This window comes from Uloborus diversus, chromosome 3 (genome assembly GCF_026930045.1).
Source record: "Uloborus diversus isolate 005 chromosome 3, Udiv.v.3.1, whole genome shotgun sequence".
Classification (NCBI taxonomy): Eukaryota; Metazoa; Arthropoda; class Arachnida; order Araneae; family Uloboridae; genus Uloborus; species Uloborus diversus.
The window spans coordinates 193,655,858-193,678,495 of NC_072733.1; the positions used below are offsets into that span (position 1 = coordinate 193,655,858).

The following is a 22,638-nucleotide window of genomic DNA, read 5'->3' on the forward strand; positions in this document are numbered from 1 at the left end:
GGAACTCTTCAAACATCAAACTCACATTTAAATCGATTTGTATTTTATTAACTTTGTATATCGTCTCACTTAGTGAACCGGTTTTTATGCTTTTTTTTTTGTTTAGTGGTGGTTTTGTTTAGGGGTCGTCTAACTTAGGTTCCAAATCTTTGATTTACCCTATTTGTTCTTTAGGGAAAAGTTAAGGATAAAACAATAAATTTCATGCAATTTCTCACAAACGATTAAATATAAAACCCATTGATAAACAAAGGCCATAAAACAAAAGTTTATACTTTCTTTACCTGTAGTTAAAGAAAGTACTAAAAATATATATTATTAAGAGTAATGATAATGAAAATTTTGAATTAAGGATTCTCAGAAGCAAACATAAAATTCATTCTAGTGGAATTTTTAATCTTCATCTATAGTGGGGCCATGTGAAGAAACATGCGACTTTTATCGCAAGTTACATGACACTAATTGCGAAACATAAATTACAATTTACAATATTACAATTCTAAAATTTACAATTTTACAAATTTAAACTTAAAGTGATTTTTTTTTTTGACTAGTGCATTTGCTTTCGGAAAGCAAACTTGGATAAAGTTGAACAAATGATGAAGACAATTTTTTTTGTACATAGTTACGCATTTGAAAAAGCTTTTCTTCACAGTCGTCGGAAGTTTCCGAGATGCTCACCGTGTATTTACACCATTAAAAGGCAAAAAAAAAAATTACTTTTAAATTAAAAAAAAACGCCTTCAACAAATACCCAGGAACTAAAAAGCAAAAAATAACTGACTACACTTACATTCTATTTCCTACCCAAACATAGAAATGAAATTTATTTTACAATTCCAGTACAAAAATAAATTCAACTAAACACAGAATTATAAAACAAACACTGATTTAAATTATTATACGATAAATTCTTTTAAATACCTAACTAATTATATACGATCTCTTAATTTTTAATAACCTTTGAAGTCGGGGTCTCCTATAAACTACTACCTAACGTAACTGAGTAGGTTTAGTTTTAAAGTATCATTTCGCGTATAGTTAAATTAGTGTTTAATTCAGGATTCGGTGGGTTGTCAGTTACGTTATGTAGCTGTTTATAGGAGGCCCCGACTTCGAAAGGTTATTAAAAATTAAGAGATCATATATAATTAGTTAAGTGTTTAAAATAATTCATCGTATAGTAATTTAAATCAGTGTTTATTTTATAATTCGGTGTTTAGTTTAGTTGATTTTTGTACTGGAATTGTAAAATAAATTTCATTTCTATGTTTGGTTGGAAAATAATATCTAAGTGTAATCAGTTATTTTTTGCTTTTTAGTTCCTGGGTATTTTTTGAAGGCGGTTTTTTTTTTTATTTAAAAGTAATTTATTTACTTCTACAATCAAGTCTCCCTGAATGCACAATAGTAACCAATATTTGACAAGCTGCAATCCTTGGGGGTTATAATTTGTCAAATACTGGTTACAGCACATTCAGTATCAGGGTTCATACCCTTTAGGGAGAAAAAAATTCAAGCACTTTTCAAGTACTTTTCAAGGCAAAAAAATTTTTTTTCAAGGCAATATCATAAATTTGTACTAAAAATATCGTATGCAGATTTTATTTAATGCAAACATATAAATAATAGGTAATAGCATAAAAAAGTTATGGAAAACAAAATTGCCAATTCTACAACAAGAGACTTTGATAAAAAAAAAAAGATCAGTGTCAAAAGTTTTTTCTGCAAATGTCTGAAAAGCTCGATCACAAAGAGGAGCAGGTTCAATGAGGTTTAACTTTGCAATCTTCACATTCAAAGAAGCATATTTTATAGATTATGCAAGTTAATATTTATAAAAAATTAATAAGAAATAAATAAATAATAAAAAAAAAACTTTCATAAACGATTTTAACTTTTAACGGAAGCAACCAAAATACCTAAATTCAATGGAATAGTCAGAGAGGAGGTTTTGAAGTCAACCCCCCCTCTCCCCCACCCCAGGTTTCAACATTTAATTCTTATATTGATAGTGGTTTATACCACGGTTGGGTTTTGGACTGTCCAAAACTGGTTTTGGACAGGACAGGTGGTTTTTACCGTCCAAAACTGTCTAAAACTGTTCAAAAGTGTCCGAAACTGTCTTAAACTGCCCAAAACTATGCTAAAGCTAAAGGGGTGAAATCTAATCAATTCATATTTACTACAATATTTGTAATGCATAAATATAGATATCAGTGAGGTTTAATTAATGAGTATTTGATAACATTTTTCTCCAAAATGATCATTAAAAAAAACTATTTTTTAAATCATAGATTAAAGAACAAGAAATTGATAACTGAACACCTATATTTTAAGCTGTGCTATTCTTATTTAGTTCATATTTTTAATATATTACATTTATTGCACTACATTTTAGACACTTTCTTCTGAACACACATGCATAAATGTCAAAAAATTTGATTTATAGAACGAAAAAAAAAAAAAAACTCATGCATACAAATTGAAATTTTTAATGAAGAATTTAATTTCTACCTAACTAGATTAAAATCTGCTGTATAAATAAGTTACGTATATATTTATATTCTTGAATATTCACATTGAATAAATGTATTAAATAGTCAAAAAAAGCATAATTTAACACATTTTGTTCTGTTTTTGATATTTTCTCAAAAATAGTTTTGGACACTTTCGGACAGTTTTGGACACATGAGTTTTGAACAGGACGGTGAAAACCTCCACAACTCTGCTTTCATTTGCACACATGCATAAACATAAGGAAATTTGGTTACTATTATTAAAAAAAAAAACTCATGCATACAAATTGAAATTTGAATCAAGAATTCAACTTCTATGTAACTAGATTAAAATCAGCTGCAACATAAATTGAATGTTCACATTGAATAAATGTTCAATATAAAACATTACTTCGATACATTTTATTCTGTTTTTGATGTTTTCTCATAAAACACAATTTCTCTAAAAATATAGTTTTGGACACTTTCGGAGAGTTTTGGACACCAGGGTTTTGGACAGGACGGTAAAAACCAGGGTTTTTACTGAGGTTTTTACCGTAGTGTCCAAAACCTTGCCAACCCTGGTTTATACACATATATAAGGGCGGTTAGGATTAAAAACAACACCCAGAAGGAAATTTCCGGTAGCACTATTAAGTTCAAAAGTTTTAGACATTCGATAATTATTTATAAGTATTCAAATTTTTAATCAATTATTCGTATGTATGTATTAGTTATTCAGGCAATATAAGGCATTTCAACTGTTAAGTAAATTTAAAAATAAGTAAGAAAGAAAACATTTTATGAAAGTACCCTGTCCAGTCTCCGAACCCCAAAATTCGCAAAAGTTGCTTTAGAAGTGATAAATACTCTGAATGTAAACTTGAGCCTGCTTTTACTGAATAATTTGTAATAGTCAATAAATACACAAGTTCTGATTCACAGAGTCATATTTCCAAATTGAAAAGATTCATAAGAAGTTGACATACATTATGACAAAAGTAGTTTTATTTTGGGAACAAATGGGTTATTATTGAAATTAGAATTTAAATTTAGAGAAGTGATATTATTCAGGTTTGATTGTGATTTCATAAAAAATCACCCGTAAGTTTTAAAGAGCTAATCGGGGGGAGAGGAGGGGAGATGATTTTTAAAACTAAGACCTCTATTCCTTAAATATACATGTGTACAACAATTATTTTTGATATACATACAATTCATTTCTTATGTTAAAATAACTTATGAAGTCAAAATATTGTACAGATAAATACCAGGCCCAGTGCCATGTTGATAACCAGTAACAGGTAATGGGCCTAGCTAGGCTGGTCCTGGTCAATTTATTAGACCACAATGAAGATTAAGGACCCTCCTTAAGTTATCTACCCCTTTGCTGATTACAACCTCTTATGGTAAGCTGTTCGAAATGCCCACAATCCAACAAAAGAAGTAATTTTGAACATTGGGGTAATTTTAAGTTACAGGGGGAAAATTGGAAGTAGGGAGGTGAAAGCATAACAAACACTACCGGATTTCCAGTGAATAACCAAAACACAATCACTCCTGTTACATACCTTAATTATTTCAGCAGATATAAAGAAAATGACAAACTTATAAATTCAACTTTATAAAATTGTATAATTCAACTTTATCTTTAAAATACAAACTTTTAAGTTAAAATGTTAGGTGCTCAATTGTTTAAATTTTTTTCAAAAAAATCTCTAATAACCAAGAATTAGCTAACAATAAATTAAAAAAGTATGTATGTAATTAAACAAAACAAAAGTAATTAGTTTTTTAGGTATTAAAAAAATAATGTAAAACAAGCTAAACTGATGTACCACGTGTCAAAATAATTTCTAATTGACAAAAATATAAAAATATTTACAAGATGCAAAAGGGTTGAAACCTCAAACAATGGAAGCAAATTTTCGCAAATTAAGTTCAATGTTGGCATGTTTCCCATAAATTCATTTATTTTATACTAAAATTAGACATAAAATATGATAATCTAAGGTAGCATATTTGAAAATAACATCTGATTTGCCGAAATATTTAAATATTTGCAAGATGCAAAAAGATTGAAATTTCAAACATGAGAATTAATTTTCCGCTAAGTCTGAGTAAGTTCAATGTTGGCTTTTTTTTCCATGAAATACATTTATTAATTTTTTACTAAAATTAAACATAAAATATGCTAATCTGAGGTAGCATATGCGAAAATAACATTCGATTAGCCAAAATATTTAAATATTTGCAGGATGCAAAAAGATTGAAATTTCAAAAACCAGAGAAATTTTCCGCGAAATCCGAGTAAGTTCAATGTTGTCATGGTTTCCAAAATTATTCCTTTTTTAGACATCGAAATTAAACAAAAAATAAACTAATCTGGGGTACCATAGGTCAAAATAGCTTCCGATTGTAAAAAACTTCAAAATATTTACAAGATGCAAAAGGATTGAAATCCCAAACACGGAAGCGATTTTTCGCGACGTTGCAAATCGAACGCATGTTCAGAAAATTGCATTAGTGAAATACTTTTTTAAAAGTTTTAAGCACAATCCGATTATTTTTGAAAGAGTTTAAGCACTAAGAAACTTTTTCAAGGTTTTAAAACTTTTTCAAGGTTTTCAAGCACTTGAAAATGAACTTTTTTTTTCCAAGCACTTTTCAAGGTTTTTCAAGGGCGTACGAACCTTGAGTATGAAAGGAAAGTTAATGAACCAGCTGTTTGAGATCATTAAGATTCTGAAATCCCCCGCTGTCTCCCCCCCCCCAGATATAATTTGTTTAAAACTGCTTTCTGGATAATTTTTGAATGACAAAAATAATCCAAAAGAGGAAAAAAATCTAAATGGTAATCACTGCTTTAGAACATAAATAGCTAACCCTAACACTATGATTATTTTATGCTATTTTCTTTAAAGTGCTCTAAAACAAAATAAAATGAATACAACTTTATCTAGATGTAATAATAAATCCTTATGAATAAGAGAACATCATGTATGATGAAATTAGTTGGGGTTCTGAACAGGCCCGTGTCCAGATTTTTATAAAGAGAGGGGTTTTAAAAATTCTAATTCTTTATCCAAGGGAAGGGCGGAGTGCAATCCATCACAATCTTCAGTGTTACGTTAAATTTCCGATCCCAGTATGGCTATTCTTTTCCTGTACCCCCACCCTACCTCCCAAGTATAATTCAGGCTGCATTAATGACAGCAGTATACCTTCATATTACAGCTTCAAACCATTATTTGTTTCTTAAGAAAACCTTATTCGTTTCTTTTCAATCAAATCTGCTTACTATGGGGTACATTGCAATCAGTATTAAAAACTGTCTACAGATTCTTTTATAATGCAGCATGTATATTAGGTTTTATATTCTGAAAAAATGCTTAATAAACTAACCAACAGCTTGTTGCAGATGCAAATTACATTACCAAAAACAATGACTAATGCATCTTCATAGCTCCTACATAAAGGTCAAGATTCAGAAAATTTCTAAGTGGGCAGTGGCCACTAGACCCAAAAATCTTGGGCCCACCACTGTCGCCGAGTGGTGAAGATCAAAATGGGAGAGGAGTTTAAACTACTTTCATAAAAAAACATATAAATAGAACTGATCAAAATTGCATTTTAAAAGGCATAAACATGCATTTTTTTTCCAAAATAAATAGATAAATAAATCCAGGCCTGGATCTGCATACCGCAGACACCGCAATGCTGGAAGGCCCACGTCCTTTCTGGTACCCAACGGCTCAAGAAATTGAAGAAAAGATGGAAACAAACTAGCACTAAGACTTATTAATGTTACAAATATACACTGCTGGCCTCTGGGGAGGGGGCCCTACAAATTTTGTTGCAAGGGGGTCCAAAGTTTATAGATCCAGGCCTGAATAAATCAATGAAAAGTTGGCAGGAAACTGCATTTTAGATGAAATGTACAATTTCACCAATACAATTCACAATTTCTGATAAAATTTCACCTTTCCCGAAAAAAAACTAATTTAAAAAAAAAAAAAATTCTGGCCCTTTTTATGTTATTTTCAGTAGTTTGCACTGAGATAGGCATCCAACTCTTTTTGGAAACTTAGGCAATTAAATAGTCTTGTCTGCTTCAATCTTGCGAGTGACCAAACATGGCGAGTACGCGAAAAATTTAAGATCTGAAATTAATTTTAATATTTAAATCCCCTCAAAAAACAATAATTTAGATGAAGAGTCAGTTTCTAATGCATAAGCATCTAGCAATATAGATAAAATAACATTCTGAAGATGAAATTTGAAGGAAATATTTTTGCATTTTTCAAGAAAATAATTATCCAGGGGGGGAAATACGGCACATTTTGTGGAATGTTAAATTGTTTGCATTGTTTTGCAATAGAGGGGCCTTTTAGCTCTGTGATTAAAGCACTGGGTTAGCATAAGAAAGGTCCGTGGTTCAAGTCCCGACCCATACAATCCTTCACGCCGCACGCAGAGGGGCGAAAACGTCAAAAAGCGCTTACAAGTGTTTTTAATTTTTTGGAGGGTGAGTTAGCATTAGGCTGTAGGAGTGTAGATTAAACACTCCAGAGGGAAAGGGGGAAGTTAGTAAAAAGGAGGTGGGCATCAGCTGTGTGTTAGATAGTGGGAATATTCCAGAAGTAAAGGAGGAAGTTAGTAAAAAGGAGGTGGGCATTAGCTGTGTGTTAGATAGTGGGAATATTCCAGAGGTAAAGGGGAAAGTTATTGCTGAGGCAACAGACTGGGAAACAAAGGGTATAATTTTGGGAGATTCAATGGTGCGTGAGGTGGGAAACTCAATAGGCAGAGTTAGACATAAGGTGGCTAGATGTTGTTTGCCAGGGGCTCGGGTGAGAGATGTAAATAGGGTTGCTGAAAAGAAGAGGGTATTTAATAAAGAGGATGTAGTTACTTTGTGGGTGGGAACTAACGATGTAGTCCATAGTAACAACAATGAGTTTACTAAGGAATGGGATTCCCTGTTGGACAAAGCAACCAACTGTTCGGCAAATGTCCAAGTGGTTGGTTTGCTTCCCAGATATGGAATGCATAGGAGTTGGTTAAACCAACGGGCTAGGTGTATGAACCTGGAACTCAGGGAAATTTGCGTTAAGCGTAGTATCAGGTTTATTGATGTGTGGAGTAAATGTAAACGCGATTGGATTGCTAGGGATGGCGTTTTACTTCATTTGAAAAAAATTAAAGAGACTAAAGCTATGGGACCTGATAATATTTATCCAAAAATTTTAGTTGAATGTGCGGAGGAATTAGCAGATGTAATCGTAAATATTTTCAATGCTTCTTATAACTCGGGGACAGTGCCAGAGGACTGGAAGCTGGCTAACATTAAACCGCTCTTCAAGAAAGGGTCTAAAGGGAGTGCGGGAAATTATAGACCTGTGAGTCTAACTTCGGTGGTTTGCAAAATTTTTGAAACATTGATAAAAATTAAGATAGTAAATTTTCTAGAGACTAATAATCTATTGACTAGTTTTCAGTATGGTTTCAGGAAAGGTAAATCTTGTGCAACTAATTTATTACATTTCTATGACAAAGTTACCATGGCTTTGGACAATAAGAAGCCTGTAGACGTTGTTTACTTTGATTTTCAAAAAGCTTTCGATAAGGTACCGCATGTTGCTCTACTTAGCAAATTAGCTGATATAGGAATAGGAGGGAAAACTTTCATTTGGGTAAAAAACTGGCTGACCGGAAGGAAACAAAGGGTAGTTGTAAGGGGAAATTATTCTAATTGGAGTGAGGTTTTAAGCGGGGTTCCTCAAGGATCAGTGTTAGGGCCTGTTTTGTTCATTATTTTTATGAACGATATTTACAAAAATATTTCTGGGAACATGAACTGTTTTGCCGATGATGTCTAAGTTATGGGGACTGTAGAAAATGAAGAACAAGTAAAACAGCTGCAAGAGGATCTAGATCATATTACGGAGTGGGCTGATAAATGGGGTATGGATGTTAATGTTGGGAAATGTCAAGTGCTACATTTAGGGCATGGAAATAAGTGTACAAGTTATTATTTGCAAGGTTCAGTCATTAGTCAGGCAAAGTTACTGATCTGGGAGTCTTAATAAGTCAAGATTTGAAGTTTAGCCAACAGTGCAGCATTGCTAGTAACAAGGCCAATAAGATGCTTGGGTTTATCAATAGATCTATTTCAAACAAATCTAAAGAAGTTCTCCTGCCCTTATATAGAAGTTTGGTAAGACCTCACTTGGAGTATGCTGTTCAGTTTTGGTCTCCTTATCTTAAGAAAGACATTAATGTATTGGAAAGAATTCAAAGGCGAGCTACAAGGCTAATAAATGGACTTTCTCACTTAGACTATGATTCCAGGCTTAGAAGGCTAAAAATGTACAGTCTTGAGCAAAGAAGAAACCGAGGGGACATGATTCAGTTGTTTAAATTCATTAAAATGAAAGATGTTAGGGGGCTGAAGTTTAGCACTGAAAACAGGACAAGGAACCTTGGAACAGCTTACCGGAAGAGGTGGTAATGAGCAAGGGAGTAGATAGTTTTAAGAGGGCCATTGATCTTCACTGGGGATTGTAAATTGACTAGGACCAGTCTAGCTGGGCCCAGAGCCTGTTGCTGGTCGTCACTTTTGTATTTGTATTTTGTATATCCAATTCTATTTTTGGAAATTTAGGAATCTTGTCTACCTCCATCTTGGAAGTGACCAAATATGGCGACTGCGCTAAAAACTAAGACTTAGGTTTTTGAAGTTTGGTTTAGGCCACATAGAATTTTACAATTGAATAGTACATTTTTTTTTTTTTTTAATCCATGATATTTCTCTTTTCTTTTCCTTCTTTCTTCCTTTTTTTAAAGAAAACATTTAAATATCTCTGGCATAATCTGGAACATTTCCCAATGGCTTATAAGAAAATCGCTGCATGAAATGTAATAGTTACAAAAATTGAAAATTTTTTTTTTTAAAAACTGCAAACTCATACTGTGAGTAATAAAATGTTTTTCTGTGTGTGGTTAAATTCATCGTTTTGTAAGATAATTTAGTTTCATGACTGCTCAGAACCTTCTAAAGCCCTAAAAGCTGCCTGTAGTTCGTAGGGGACAAATATGAAGACTTCATATGTGGGCTGGGTTGTCGCCAGGGGAGGCTACCGAACTGAGGCAGCCAATTTTAATTTAGTGATGAACAGAAAAGAAAAAAAATTTTCTCAGTATTTAAAATTGAAATAATAATAATATAATAACAACAAAAAATTCCAGTGACAAAATTATTTTTTCAGCAAAATTTTAAAAGAAAATGCAACCTTTGAATATTATTTCGGAACATTCAGGGTTCTTTATTGGAGGCCGCTGAAATGTATGTTTCAAACTTCTATTTTAACAAAAAAGAAGTACAAAAACATGACAAGTTTCAGCTTAATAGAAAAAATGAATAGATAAATAATCATGACAGTTTCATAGGGGCAAAAATTCTCCGAGAGCCCCCAAACCTTTTCTCCCATTAACATTACGAAAGATTGCCTCAAATGCATTTTCAACACTACAAACTCATAACCATTTCCGAGTAGAATATTTTACTTACAATTAGGTTCAGATTGTCAACAGTTAGATCTGCTAATTACTTGCTCTTAAGTCAGATGCTGAACCTATTTTCTACCTCTGTATTTAAGATACGTCTCAAATAATTAAGCGACAACCCATTTTGTACATGGAAAGTGTAAGAAACGTAAAAGGTACTTTTTTTGGCCTCGCGACGTGCCTAAGTCTAGGAGACATCTCCTGATGTTAACACTGGACTCTGCACTAATGTTTCCATGATGGCTTGACACATGTTGTCCATCTGAAGTCCTTTGAAATTGTATATGTACCTTCTTTTCTGGCGAATGTCGCATCTGCTCCGCAGAAGATTGCTTACCTTATCTGTTTCCCCCCGCCATCAAGGGTAGCCCATGATTGGTGTTCTTAGAACTTACATTTCAACAAATTTCTGGAGGATCACTTCCTAATCCTTTTCTTAACATCATAAAGGATTGTCTGAATTTTCGCTTTGCACTTTCATTACAATTATACAGTCTGTTTTTGTGTGACGTTTCGCGAAAAGTTCCCCCTCTGCATTTGTTATTGTATGTAAGGTGTGCCACCAGAGACCAACTTGAGGGAGGGGGTTAATTTACCGGTAATAAACTTGTTAAAGAACTTCAATTTCAAAAAAATCCCCCCCCCCCTCGCCAAAGAGCATTAATTCATCTAAATTTGCGCTTTGGGAACTTCAATTGAGAAATTTTGCATAAGAATTCCAGAAACTCACCCTTTCTCCTACAGTATCCAAAGATAGCTTACATATGTTTTTATGGCTCTAATTTCAAAAAATTTCTCGGGGAATTCTCTCAAAAGCTCCTCCCACAAACATCGTCCATTATCTAAAAATTGTCTAACAAAGCATTTTTGGGAGCAATAATTTCGAAAATGTTCCCAGGGTGTGCCCTTGGACCCCCCCCCCCCCCATTATTAGCACGAATGTTACACTGTTTACAATGTAGGTGTTCGTATTACTAATTCTTTTTCTCCACATTCCTTAAAACGGAAAATTTCTTAATTTAAGTCCTCAAATGCTACGGTTGACTGCTAAAAGAGAGCTTTCTAGTTTTGTGCTTTGAGATTTCTGTGACTTAAGGTTTCTGTCCCTTGATTTATAAAAAGTAACTATCAACTCACCACATCTGTGGCTCATACAGATTTAAAATAACCAGGTTAGATAATAGAATAATTCAATCAATTGATAATAGTAAATGTAAAATATTTGTTTTTCAACTTTCAAGTCAAAACTTCAAAAGCATATGTTCTTAAATATAGAAAATGGTTGTTTTTATCACATCTGTGAACACAGTTTGTACATGGATATGGCACTAACAAAGTAATTTTTAAAAACTTAAAATATCTGCTTGCTTGATCTGAATCACTATAAGAGCATTTCTACTTTAAGATAGATCTAACTTAATCTTAAGTATTTAACATATTAGGAGAAATTTATTTTTTTAAAAACCAGCAGCAAAATTAGAACTTTTTTTTTGAGAACAACCTATATGCAGATCGTATACGTATTACCTACATCAATAATCTAAAGCAAGTAAATAAGCTCTGAAGACTGCCAGAAAAAAAAGAAGTCGGACATCTTTGATGAAACACAAAGACCAAAGAAACATTATAAATCAATCAAACTCTCTTTAAACAAACACATGCACATATTTTTTTTTAAATATGATATTATTTGAAAAAAAAAATTTAAACAAAATTGAATTTATGATGATGCTTCATTGTTAATTTCTGACATATATTTTTCGCTTTTTTTATGATAGAACTAAATTTATCATAAAACTTATGATTCTATTTAAAATGAGTAGTTAGAAGAAACGGAAACAAAACATTAAAATGATGTTTCATTGTTATTCTCTTAATAATCACTATTCTTACACTATTTTTACCAAAAAAAATTTTTTTAATCCATCATAATAATACTATTAATAATTACTTTACATTCATTCTGTTAAGTTATATAATCTACTGTTTTTGATTGTATCTTATGCCTTCATTTCGATATAATTTTGACATCGTAACGAATCTACATCAGATCTATATTAAACCAACGTTGCAGATTTTCAGTTTGTCCCTCACAAATATTTTTCGAGGTAATGAAAATTGCACTTGCTACAAAACATATAGAAAAAAATTAAACAGTATGCAAATACATAAATCTCCCTCCCAATCAATACAATATGAACTGATTTAGATTTAGCACTTTTATATATGAAGGGAAATATTTGGAATAGGTGACACATCTACTCTTACTAGGCACTAAGACCAGGGTTGCCAGAACTAAGAACAGTAAATACGGGACAGGCTCCTTGGAGTGAAAAGGGTGGGGGGTATTTTTGAGACGTCTATTCATGATAAATGTGAAAAAAAAATCGTTTTTATTGCGATTGACGACGCATGCGTAGAGATATATTTCCAACGTTAATCAATGAGCAAAGAACAAGCAACCATTCGGTCCTCATGGTCTGCCGCCAAAACAAAAACATACAAACCAAATCAAGAGGAGAATAACTTTTGCGTTCACTGCCACACATGATCTTTTTATTGCTCATTATTTCACTTTTTTGTTCGCATCTTTTATTTTTTCTCTTCAAAATGTCTCGTTCTGTAAAACATTGTTATCAGCTAGAATACGGGATTTTAGCCGTCCCGTTTGGATGTTCCCTGGGACGCGGGACAATTTTTCAAAATACGGGACTGTCCCTTGAAATCTGGGACGTCTGGCAACCCTGACTAAGACACTAAGAACATGTTTTTTTAACATGTACTTATTTGAGAAGTTGTAAAACTTATCATCCAATTGAAAATGGCTGTTAGAAAAAAAATCGAAACAAAAATAAATTTATGATGCTTTATTTTTAATTTATCATAGATTTTTTTTCTGTGATAAGAATAAATTTATCATAAAACTTATGATTCTATTTAAAATGATTAGTTGGAAGAAACAGAAACAAAACATTAAAATGGTGTTTCATTGTTATTTTCTTGAAGATCACTATTTTTACACTATTCCTGCGAAAAAACAATACTGTAAATTTAAATACAGTACATTATTTAATTCTTTAAACAGTCTTATGCGTCAATATTGTCGGAATCAGTAGTTAACGAAAGTTATAATAATCAATTTTAAAATCCATCATAGTAATACTATTAATTGCTTTACATTCATTCTGTTAATTTTTATAATCTACTGTTTGTAATTGATTATGTCTTATGCCTTCATTTCGATATAATATTTGACATTGTTACGAATCTGCATCAGATCTATGTTAAACCAACGTTGCAGAAGCGAAAAACGATTACAAAAAGTTGATCAAACAATTCTATCGCAAAATCAAAAAACATACCTTTCGATCAAAGAAAAGGCAACAGAGATTGATGCTAAAAAATTAATCAACACTGCCAAATGAAGCAATTAAGTACCCAAAGCTTTGAACAAACCGCCAATCAGGCCTGGTGGATGAACGATGAATGTCGCCCAGTCGCCGGCGCCGTTTCTTGAAACGAAATGAAATGAAACAATGAAATCCAGTTTTTACATAGTACTTCTTCTTCATGAAGATATTATAATTAAATTTAATGGAGCAATAAATTAGTTTCCTTAATGCGTTTTCGCTGAAATTCAATTTTCAATTTCCTTTTCAAATCAAAATTAAACTCATTACAGTAGAACTAAACTAAAGGTTAACAAAGTTTTCTGGTCGCCAGTGGTGAATAGATGCAAATTTTTGGTCCTGACTCCTTTTTTTTTTTTTTCCTCCTAGTCGCCACTTTTTAAAGTAACTAATCAACAAAGTAAAAGCTACTAATATATAAAAATTGTCCGTTTAAACGAAGGTTTATAATATTGATTAATGGCATTAACGTTAATCGATAGCACAGGTGGAGTTGGGTAGAGTCCTTAAAGCTACGTTTTCATATAGGGACTCTAAGGTTGGGGAAGCGGGAAGGAAGTGAATGGGATGGCGAAAGTGAATGATACTGAAGCCCAGCTATTCTAATCGTTTCAATGCAAATAAACTTGGCTATCTGGATCAGAAAGACTACCTACTTCTGCCGGATGCATGGGTGACTCTGTTTTTTTTTTTTTTTTTTAAGCCTTTCGGCATCAATAAAAAAAGAGAAAAGGAAATAAGAAAATTGAATTTCAGGATTTCTCGGGGCCCCTCAGAGCCTCGAGGTTCATAGGTCTAAGTTGTCCATTTAGTAATCCGGTCCTGTTTGTTCCTAAGACAGAAACGGAGTCCCCCGGTCTCGGAGGTACCTTCTACGTAACAGTATCAAATCAAGGAGCCCAGTGCTAACCGATCGGGCAACCATGCTCCTACTCCCCATAAATACTTTCGCATTTGACGTATTGTAAAAATATTAAATTAAATTTTTTTTAAATCAAATGACACAATGCTACGTGCATCTGCAACAGAGCATCTGTAATAGAGGTACCAGTACAATGACATTAGATTTTTGTACTTGTCTTCTTAGAACTCAAATAGCATAATTTTTTTTTCTTTTTTTGCTTTTTGAAAACAATTTTAATAATCTTACATTTTTTTTCCCCATATTTCTTCTTTCATCATTTGCCAAAAACTGCATGTCATGGTCTATAAGAACAGACTGTCATCATATATACTATTCTCTCTTTTTTTTCTTTTTCGTCATCTGCATCAGAATTTTATCTTAAAGACCCTGTTTGTTTCGAAATAACTAAGTTCCATTTTATTTCGGTTAACAGATTTAGTGATCCCGCGATAGCATACCTGCTAACGAAATGGAAAGATTGGGCGCCGGGAACATTGGGCGCTGAGCATTTTGGGCGCCATGAACATTGGGTGCCGTGCATTTTTGGCGCTGGGAACATTGGGCGCCGAGCATATTGAGCGGCTCAATGTGCTCGGCGCCCAACATGCTCGATGCCCAATGTTCCTGGCGCCCAACTGACGATACCCAATCTTCCTAGACCAACCTGCTAACTTCTGAAGCTCAAAAACAAGAAAGTCAATGCTCTAAAAAAGAGAAGAATAGAAAAATAAAACGAATATTTTTGCCCTAAACCGTACATTTGAAAGTATCATCAGAATAAAATTATACTTTAAATATACTTGTAAAAAAAATCGTACTGTATATATTCTGTGTCATCATCATTTTGAAAAAGAAATTTAAAAAATTTTTGCTTTTATTATAGTGCCAATGGAAGTCATTGTAAAACTCTAAACCTATTTCTCCAATCTAAGTTGTTTTTTGGGGCAAAATTTTGGCTGAACCTTTATGAAAAGCATTTATTGCTGTTACTTTTTCTGTAGCTCAAAAGTATTTGGAACATTCAGATCATGATACATCGATTATAATACTGCATATATGAAATATTATAATAATTGCCAAAGTGTAATGAAATAATTTTCTTTCTGATAAATATGTATTAAGTTTCACAAGGAACTGAAGAATCAATTAAGGATAATACGAACAATAGAGGGGGTGAAAAGGAGAAAATGGAAGGGGGGTCAGTCTGAAAAGAAGTCTTCAAAATGTTAACTCTCGTCCTCTGCAAGAAATTTAAAATAAGTGTTAGTTATTCGGATGGAGTAATAATGGAAATCGAAGTCCTAAACACGCATTTATCTAGGCGTTTAACGGACATCAATTTCGAAATATTTCTGAAGGAGGGTCCCCGAACCAATACAATTCCCGACCATGACAGTTCCCGAACGTGACAGATGAAGACCGAAGAAGACAACACTGAGGATGCTGAGGATAGTCACAGAGATGAAGACTGTTCCTAGTTACCCGGAGCTGGGATCGGCACTGTAACTCCTACTTGTAGACAGTGTTTTCCCAGCACCCGTCAGCATAGCGACTGGCAATGTTCTGTAAATATTATATTTAACCAAGATTTTTTCTATAATACTACACTACCGTTCTGAATGGTAGCTCTGTAACACTCAATAAAGCAGAGGAACACAGCCGGGTCGCTGGCTGGCATCATACTTGTGGTTAGACAACGAGAGGCTCCCTAGCTTTCGCTAGTCCCTGAAAAGCCTTCGGGTGGAGCAGGACGGGGAGTCTCGTTGGGTACTCTCATTAAGGTTACTACCAAAAATTGTCTGAAACTGTACCTTTAAGTTTTCAATTTGAAAAATTTCGGAGGAGGAAGATCCCTAAAACCACTCCTTACCTTTAAACATCTCCAAAGATAACCTGAAATTGCATTTTACCTTTCAGGGGAGGATTCTCGAACTCTTCCTTTCCAAAGATTGCCTAATGTTGGGGGAAAAAATCTGAATTGCTTTTGAAAAAAACTTTAAAATAAAAAAAAATCTATTTTTTCCTTTTTCTTACTCGGTCTAAAAATAAGAAAGTCTTCAAGCTACACTTTGCAAGCCCCCTCCACCCACTTAAACTATTGAAGAGCTTCTCAAACCTCGTTTTCAGAGCTTCAATGTCGAAAAACTCTTCGGGGGACAATCACGAGACGCCTTGCCTTCTGAAAACGTCGAAAATCGTTTAAAAATGCTTTTATGGAGCTGCAGTTTTGAAAAATGGTCAAACCCCTAACGTTACCAAATATGATCCGCAGTCGCGCTTTCAATACTTCCTATTCCTATTCATAGTCATAACTGACTGCAACTGTATTTATGTCGAGGACTTCATACTAAGTTTTCAGCATATGGCCCAGAAGAAATCAAATCATTAGTTTTATCAACATAAGATGATTTGTCAAGAACAACAATTTGGCTACCCTTGTCAGCTTTGGTAACAATCAGATCAGAATTCGAAACTAAGTCTTTAACAGAACGGCTAACAGTATTAGCAAATACAGGTTTAGAAATTTTCAGGTTAAAGTCAATATTAGAAGCCGTAAGATGCCGAATCGAATCTTTTTGAGAGGAAGTTAAGGCACTAAATTTAAGAGTTTTCTCAACAGGAGCAATAAGCTTTGAAAAACAAGGTTTAACACTCACAGCAAAATTATCATTACATTTTAGAGCCTCAATTTGAGAATTACTTAATGGAACGCTAGAAAGATTAACAACAACATTCTTATTAACAACAGGTAAATTATCAAGAGGAACGACATGAAATGATTTACAAAGCATATAGCTAATTTCTTTTTCAAAACAATTTGATGTTTATCAGAGGAACGAAGGGTTCTAGACCAAGAATTTCTGTCAATAATGTTAAAGTCGGGAATGGAATTAGAAACCGAAAGATGTAAATCATAAAGTTCACGTTCAATAAACGATAATTGTTTCCTAGTTTCCTGGATCGAAGCTCTGAGTAAAGCCAATTTCGACCGAAAGATTACTTTGTCAATTTTGACAGAACGTGGTAAATTACATTTCAAAGAGATAAACTTCGGAATAATTTTCTTGCGCCTACACTCTTGAAGAAATTTTAAATGGTTCAAAAAACGAAATTTCTTAATCCGAAGATTGGCAAACCTATTGATTTGTGACATAATCAAAAGCAAAAACAAAACCAGATGAGAATAAACAAAATCAAACAATAACAGAATGAATAAGAAACAAGAAGTGAAAAGTCACGATCAAAATACAACAATAAACAAAAATTCCGAAAACAAAAACACAAATTGCATAAAAGGCGGAAAATGTAAACGTAAGGCCCGTTTAAGCCATAAAAAAGATAAATAAATACCTTTGTGCTGAACAGTAAAGTAAGACAAAACAACGTTAGATGAAGCACAAATTTGCAAATTACAGCAGACACGTGTTTCGGCGTTACAGGGAACGCCTTTGTCAATGCAAAAAATAATGAGCTTATGGATGAAAAGACATCCGACAAAAGCCAAGAGCAGATAAGCATGCAGCTTAAAAGATAAAAACAGCGGATTAGCCAAACACCAATGACAAAGTTATAAAACCGATCAGGAACCAATAGGAATGCAAGCAAAGGCCAAGAACTTTCTCTTAGGTACGAACCCAGAAAGAAAGAATTCAATTGGATAAAGGTTAAGCCGAAGCTTAAACAAAAAGAAAAGAAATTGTCAATAACCGTGAACCGCAAGAAAGGAAAAGCTGAATGGAAAACCATGAAATAAAATAAACAGAAACAAAAAATATTCGAAAAAAGGAAAAATAATAAAGATAAATAGAAGAAAATTGGGGGGGGGGGGTCAATCAAGACAAAAAGGTAAAAATAAACAAAGGAAGATAGATAAAAATGAATGGGAAAAAAGGGGGGGGATGGGGAAAGGACAGTATTAAAGATATGAGAGCCAAATATTGGAAAAATATGGAACTGCACTAAGATTCGTTAACTAAGTCAGAACTGTTCCTCAAAATATGAAAGGATTCCCAAAAGTCAAGATCTGATGAATTGGGGCACTTTTGGATAATCTGATAAGAGTTAAAATCAAAAGAGTGATTCGAATCCCAACAATGTTGAGTAATACTAGACTTAGTAAAGTCAGAACAAACAACGTAAGTAGAAGCACAAATTTGTAAATTCTACTTACGTTGTTTGTTCTGACTTTACTATTCAGCACAAAGGTATTTATTTATCTTAATACTAGACTTATTTAATTGTTGTTTTTTCACATAATTTTGCTGCTCTTTCAAGCGAATTTTTAAAGCACGCCGAGTCTGTCCAATATAGGCAAGTTTACAACTACAATTAATTCTAAATTCCACAACAATTAAGAGGGTGAATAGGATCTTAAGAGAAAAGAATGAAAAAGGCGTTCCCTGTAACGCCGAAACACGCGTCTGCTGTAATTTGCAAATTTGTGCTTCATCTAACGTTGTTTTGTCTTACTTTACTGTTCAGCACAAAGGTATTTATTTATCTAACTTGTTTAGACACAGAATTTGATAAATATGAACAAGAAATGCATGAATTGCTTTCAAAATTAGATGAGTTAAAAGTCACTTTAAAAAATGAACAAAAGAAATGTGTAAACGATAACATTGTTAACGACATTAATTTAAATACATCTCAAAACACAGTAAATTCAGATGTCAATAGCTTAAAACTTCCGCGTGTAGAGTTACCAGTGTTTACTTCTAATTATCTTGATTGGATTTCATTTCGTGATTTATTTTTAGCAAATGTAGGAAACAATCAATCATTAAGTAACTGTCAAAAATTACAGTATCTTAAACTTTCTGTTAAGGGTGAAGCAGCTACCTTGTTACAATCGATTCAAATTTCAAATGAAAATTATGAAAGGGCGTGGAAGGCGCTTACTGATCGTTATGAAAACGAATCAGAAATCATAAATGCAGCTTTAAACAAATTAATTTCTCAACCAATATTAAAACAGGAATCAGCCTCAGGGTTACGGAAATTAATTGACACTACATCACAATGCATAGATACATTAAAAATCCTAAAACAGCCTGTAGAGCATTGGGATACAATTATTATTTTCCTATTAAAAGGAAAACTAGATTCAGAAACACTTCGCGTTTGGACGCTAGAACATGCGGAAAAATTTCCTTCATTCGATGAGTTCTCCCTTAGCGTCTTTAGCGTTAAGGGAGGCCAGAAAGGAGAAATCCAATGTAAACTTTGAGAGCGGGGGATCCTTTCGAAGTCAGAAAACCCATAAATCAGTTCATTCAGCTCAAGTGGTTGCTAACATATGCGTTTTCTGTAAAAGTGAGTCTCATTTCGGATTATTTAAGTGCAATACTTTTTTGGAGCTGCCCTTGAAGGAAAAATGGAACGTAGTGAAAAGAAATAACTTATGCGCTAATTATCTGAAATCAAATAAAACTCATCGAATTGAAAAATGTCGAGCGGGAAATTGCAAAAATTGTTCTCAGCCACATAACACATTATTATGCGCGAAAAACACAAATGAAACAAAATCTCAAACACAAACAGAAAATGAAATGCTTTCAACTATTAGTAGCAATAGCACAGTTGTTCCAAACACACAATGTGTGCTATTACCTACTGCAGTTGTTTATGTCAAAGACATTAATGGCATTTCACACACTTTCAGGCTGCTGATCGATTCTGCTAGTCAAGGCACATTTATCCGGGAAAGTTGTGTAAATTTTCTGGGATTAAATCGAATAAACATAAGCGTAGATGGCTTGAGTTCACAGAAAGTGGGCAAAGTTACAGGTTCAGTTCAAGTACAAATCACATCACTATTTTACAAAAATGCTACTATCACAGCAGAAGCGTTCATTATTCCTAAAATAACTTGTGACCTTCCCCAGTATCAAGTGGATGCATCCGTCTTAAGTAATTTCAAACACTTACAACTGGCAGACAAAAATTGCCATCAACCGGGCCCTATAGACATACTGCTGGGTGCAGATGTATTTAATGAAATAATGCTTAGCGGACAGACAAAAGTCCCAGGACAATCATTAGTCGCTCTTAGAATTCATTATCGAATGGGTGATTCTAGGAAAAACTGAAAGCAAGTCAAATTCCAAATCACAAACTGTAATTTCCAATCATGCAAGTTTCGAGTATAATGCCATTGAGTATGAGCTAAACAAGTTTTGGAAATTGGAAGAAATTTCAGAAACAAATCCTTATACAGAAGAGGAAGCCGCATGTGAAAAGCATTTTAAACAAACATTCTCCCGTGATTCTACTGGCAGATTTGTGGTGAAACTACCGTTCCGTGAAACAATCGATGAACTCGGATCATCTCGAGACATAGCCGTCCATAGGCTACAACAAATAGAACGTAGGTTTGTTAAAAATCAACCCCTCTCAAAACATTACCACAAATTCATGCAAGATTATCAGGACTTAAAGCATATGGAACTAATTCCAGACAACGAAATTGATGTTCCGGCAACTTCCAGCTTTTATCTCCCTCACCACGCAGTTCCCAATAAAACCGGAGATAAATTTCGTGTTGTTTTTGATGGTTCTGCAAAATCATCCAGCGGTGTATCTCTTAATGACAATTTAATGGTGGGACCACAGCTACAAAGTGATCTCACTGCATTACTTCTTCGCTTTCGAACTTACAAAATAGCGATGACTGCAGACATAGAAAAAATGTACAGACAAATTATCCTACAAGACGCAGACTTTCAGAGAATAGTCTGGCGCAATTCATCGGGTGGGGGGGGGGGGGGGGGGGGGGGGGGGGGGTCGGAGCCAATTCAAGATTTTCGTCTAACAAGAATAGCATACGGCACAGCTTCAGCAACGTACCTTGCTGTTAAATGTCTACAACAATTGGCAGTGGAAGAAGCAGATAAATTTCCAATGGCCTCCAAAGCAGCCATCATGGACTTCTACGTTGACGATTTAATGTCTGGAGCCAAGTCAATCTCAGAAGCTATTGATGCACGTGCTATCAAGTGCAGGCTTCATTCTACGAAAATGGGCATCCAACAGTGAAGAGCTCATAAATTCGATTGATTCAGATTTACGTTCTTCAAAGACCGCGTTGAACATAGACAGTGATGAGACTGTCAAAACATTAGGTGTCCTGTGGCATTCAGCATCAGACACATTCCGGTTCATAGTAAACACCACAACTCTAGAAAGTACTTTGACAAAACGAACACTTCTTTCAACCATCGCCAGAACATTTGACCCTCTTGGATGGTTGTCACCCATCACAATCAAATCTAAAATCATAATGCAAAAAATGTGGAAATATCAAGTGCAATGGGATGAAAACGTTCCCCCAGACATCGCACGCGAATGGACAGAACTTGCAGAAGACATAATGTCTGTAAAAGACATCAAAATTTTAAGATTTCTGTCGACTGCTGATAGCAATGAACTCAAATTATTTGGCTTCAGTGATGCATCGGAAAAAGCGTACGCAGCAGTTATTTACTCCTGTTCTACTGAAGAGAATGAAAAAACAAATGTGCTGCTCGTAATTTGCGGTGCTCTATTACTCACAAAATTAATGGATTTTACCTGCAAAGCATTGAATACCAACATAGCACACACGCAGTTCTATACAGACTCTACTATTGTTCTTTCTTGGTTAGCATCTCATCCAAGCAAGTGGAAAACCTTTGTAGCCAACAGGGTGGCTAAAATCCAAAATCTCTCATCACCGACCCAGTGGTTCTGCGTAAGTAGTGAATCAAACCCAGCTGATCACGCCAGCCGTGGCATGTCATCATCAGCGCTACTGAGTTCATCATGGTTTACAGGACCAAGTTTTTTACATGAACCTATGCCTCTACAGGTAAGTACACCAACACCTCCAATCCCAGAGCCTGTGCCAGAGGAACGTTTGCATACGATACAATCAACAACAGCAACCAATAATACATCAGAAGTTAATACTTTGTTTAACCGTTATTCATCCCTACCCTTAAACGTGTTGTAGCTCTTTGCTTCAGATTCATCCACAACTGTAAAAATTCACGTAATAAGATTTCTGGATTTTTAAAGACAATAGAAATTAATAATGCTATGTGTGTTTTAATTAAACTTGTACAAAATTCAGAGTTTATTAATGAGATCAATGCAGTTAACAAAAATCAAACTTTATCTTGTAGAAGCAAAATTTTAGCTCTCAACCCTTATTTCGACGATTCATGAATTTTGAGGGTGAGCGGCCGCTTGCGACATGCAAACGTCGCACAGGGCC

General features: G+C 34.0%; 1 protein-coding gene across 1 annotated transcript in view; it reads right to left on the bottom strand.

The window, feature by feature from the left end:
* LOC129219109 (G2/M phase-specific E3 ubiquitin-protein ligase-like) overlaps nucleotides 1-21,752 on the bottom strand; it is a 104,977-nt gene extending 83,225 nt beyond the window's left edge. Inside the window, exons 1-2 of the mRNA XM_054853429.1 lie at nucleotides 21,740-21,752; nucleotides 21,452-21,652 (exon numbers count right to left, since the gene is read on the bottom strand). Of these exons, the coding sequence (XP_054709404.1) occupies nucleotides 21,452-21,652; nucleotides 21,740-21,752 (214 nt within the window). The remainder of the gene's footprint in view (nucleotides 1-21,451; nucleotides 21,653-21,739) is intronic.
* Nucleotides 21,753-22,638: the final 886 nt, after the last annotated feature.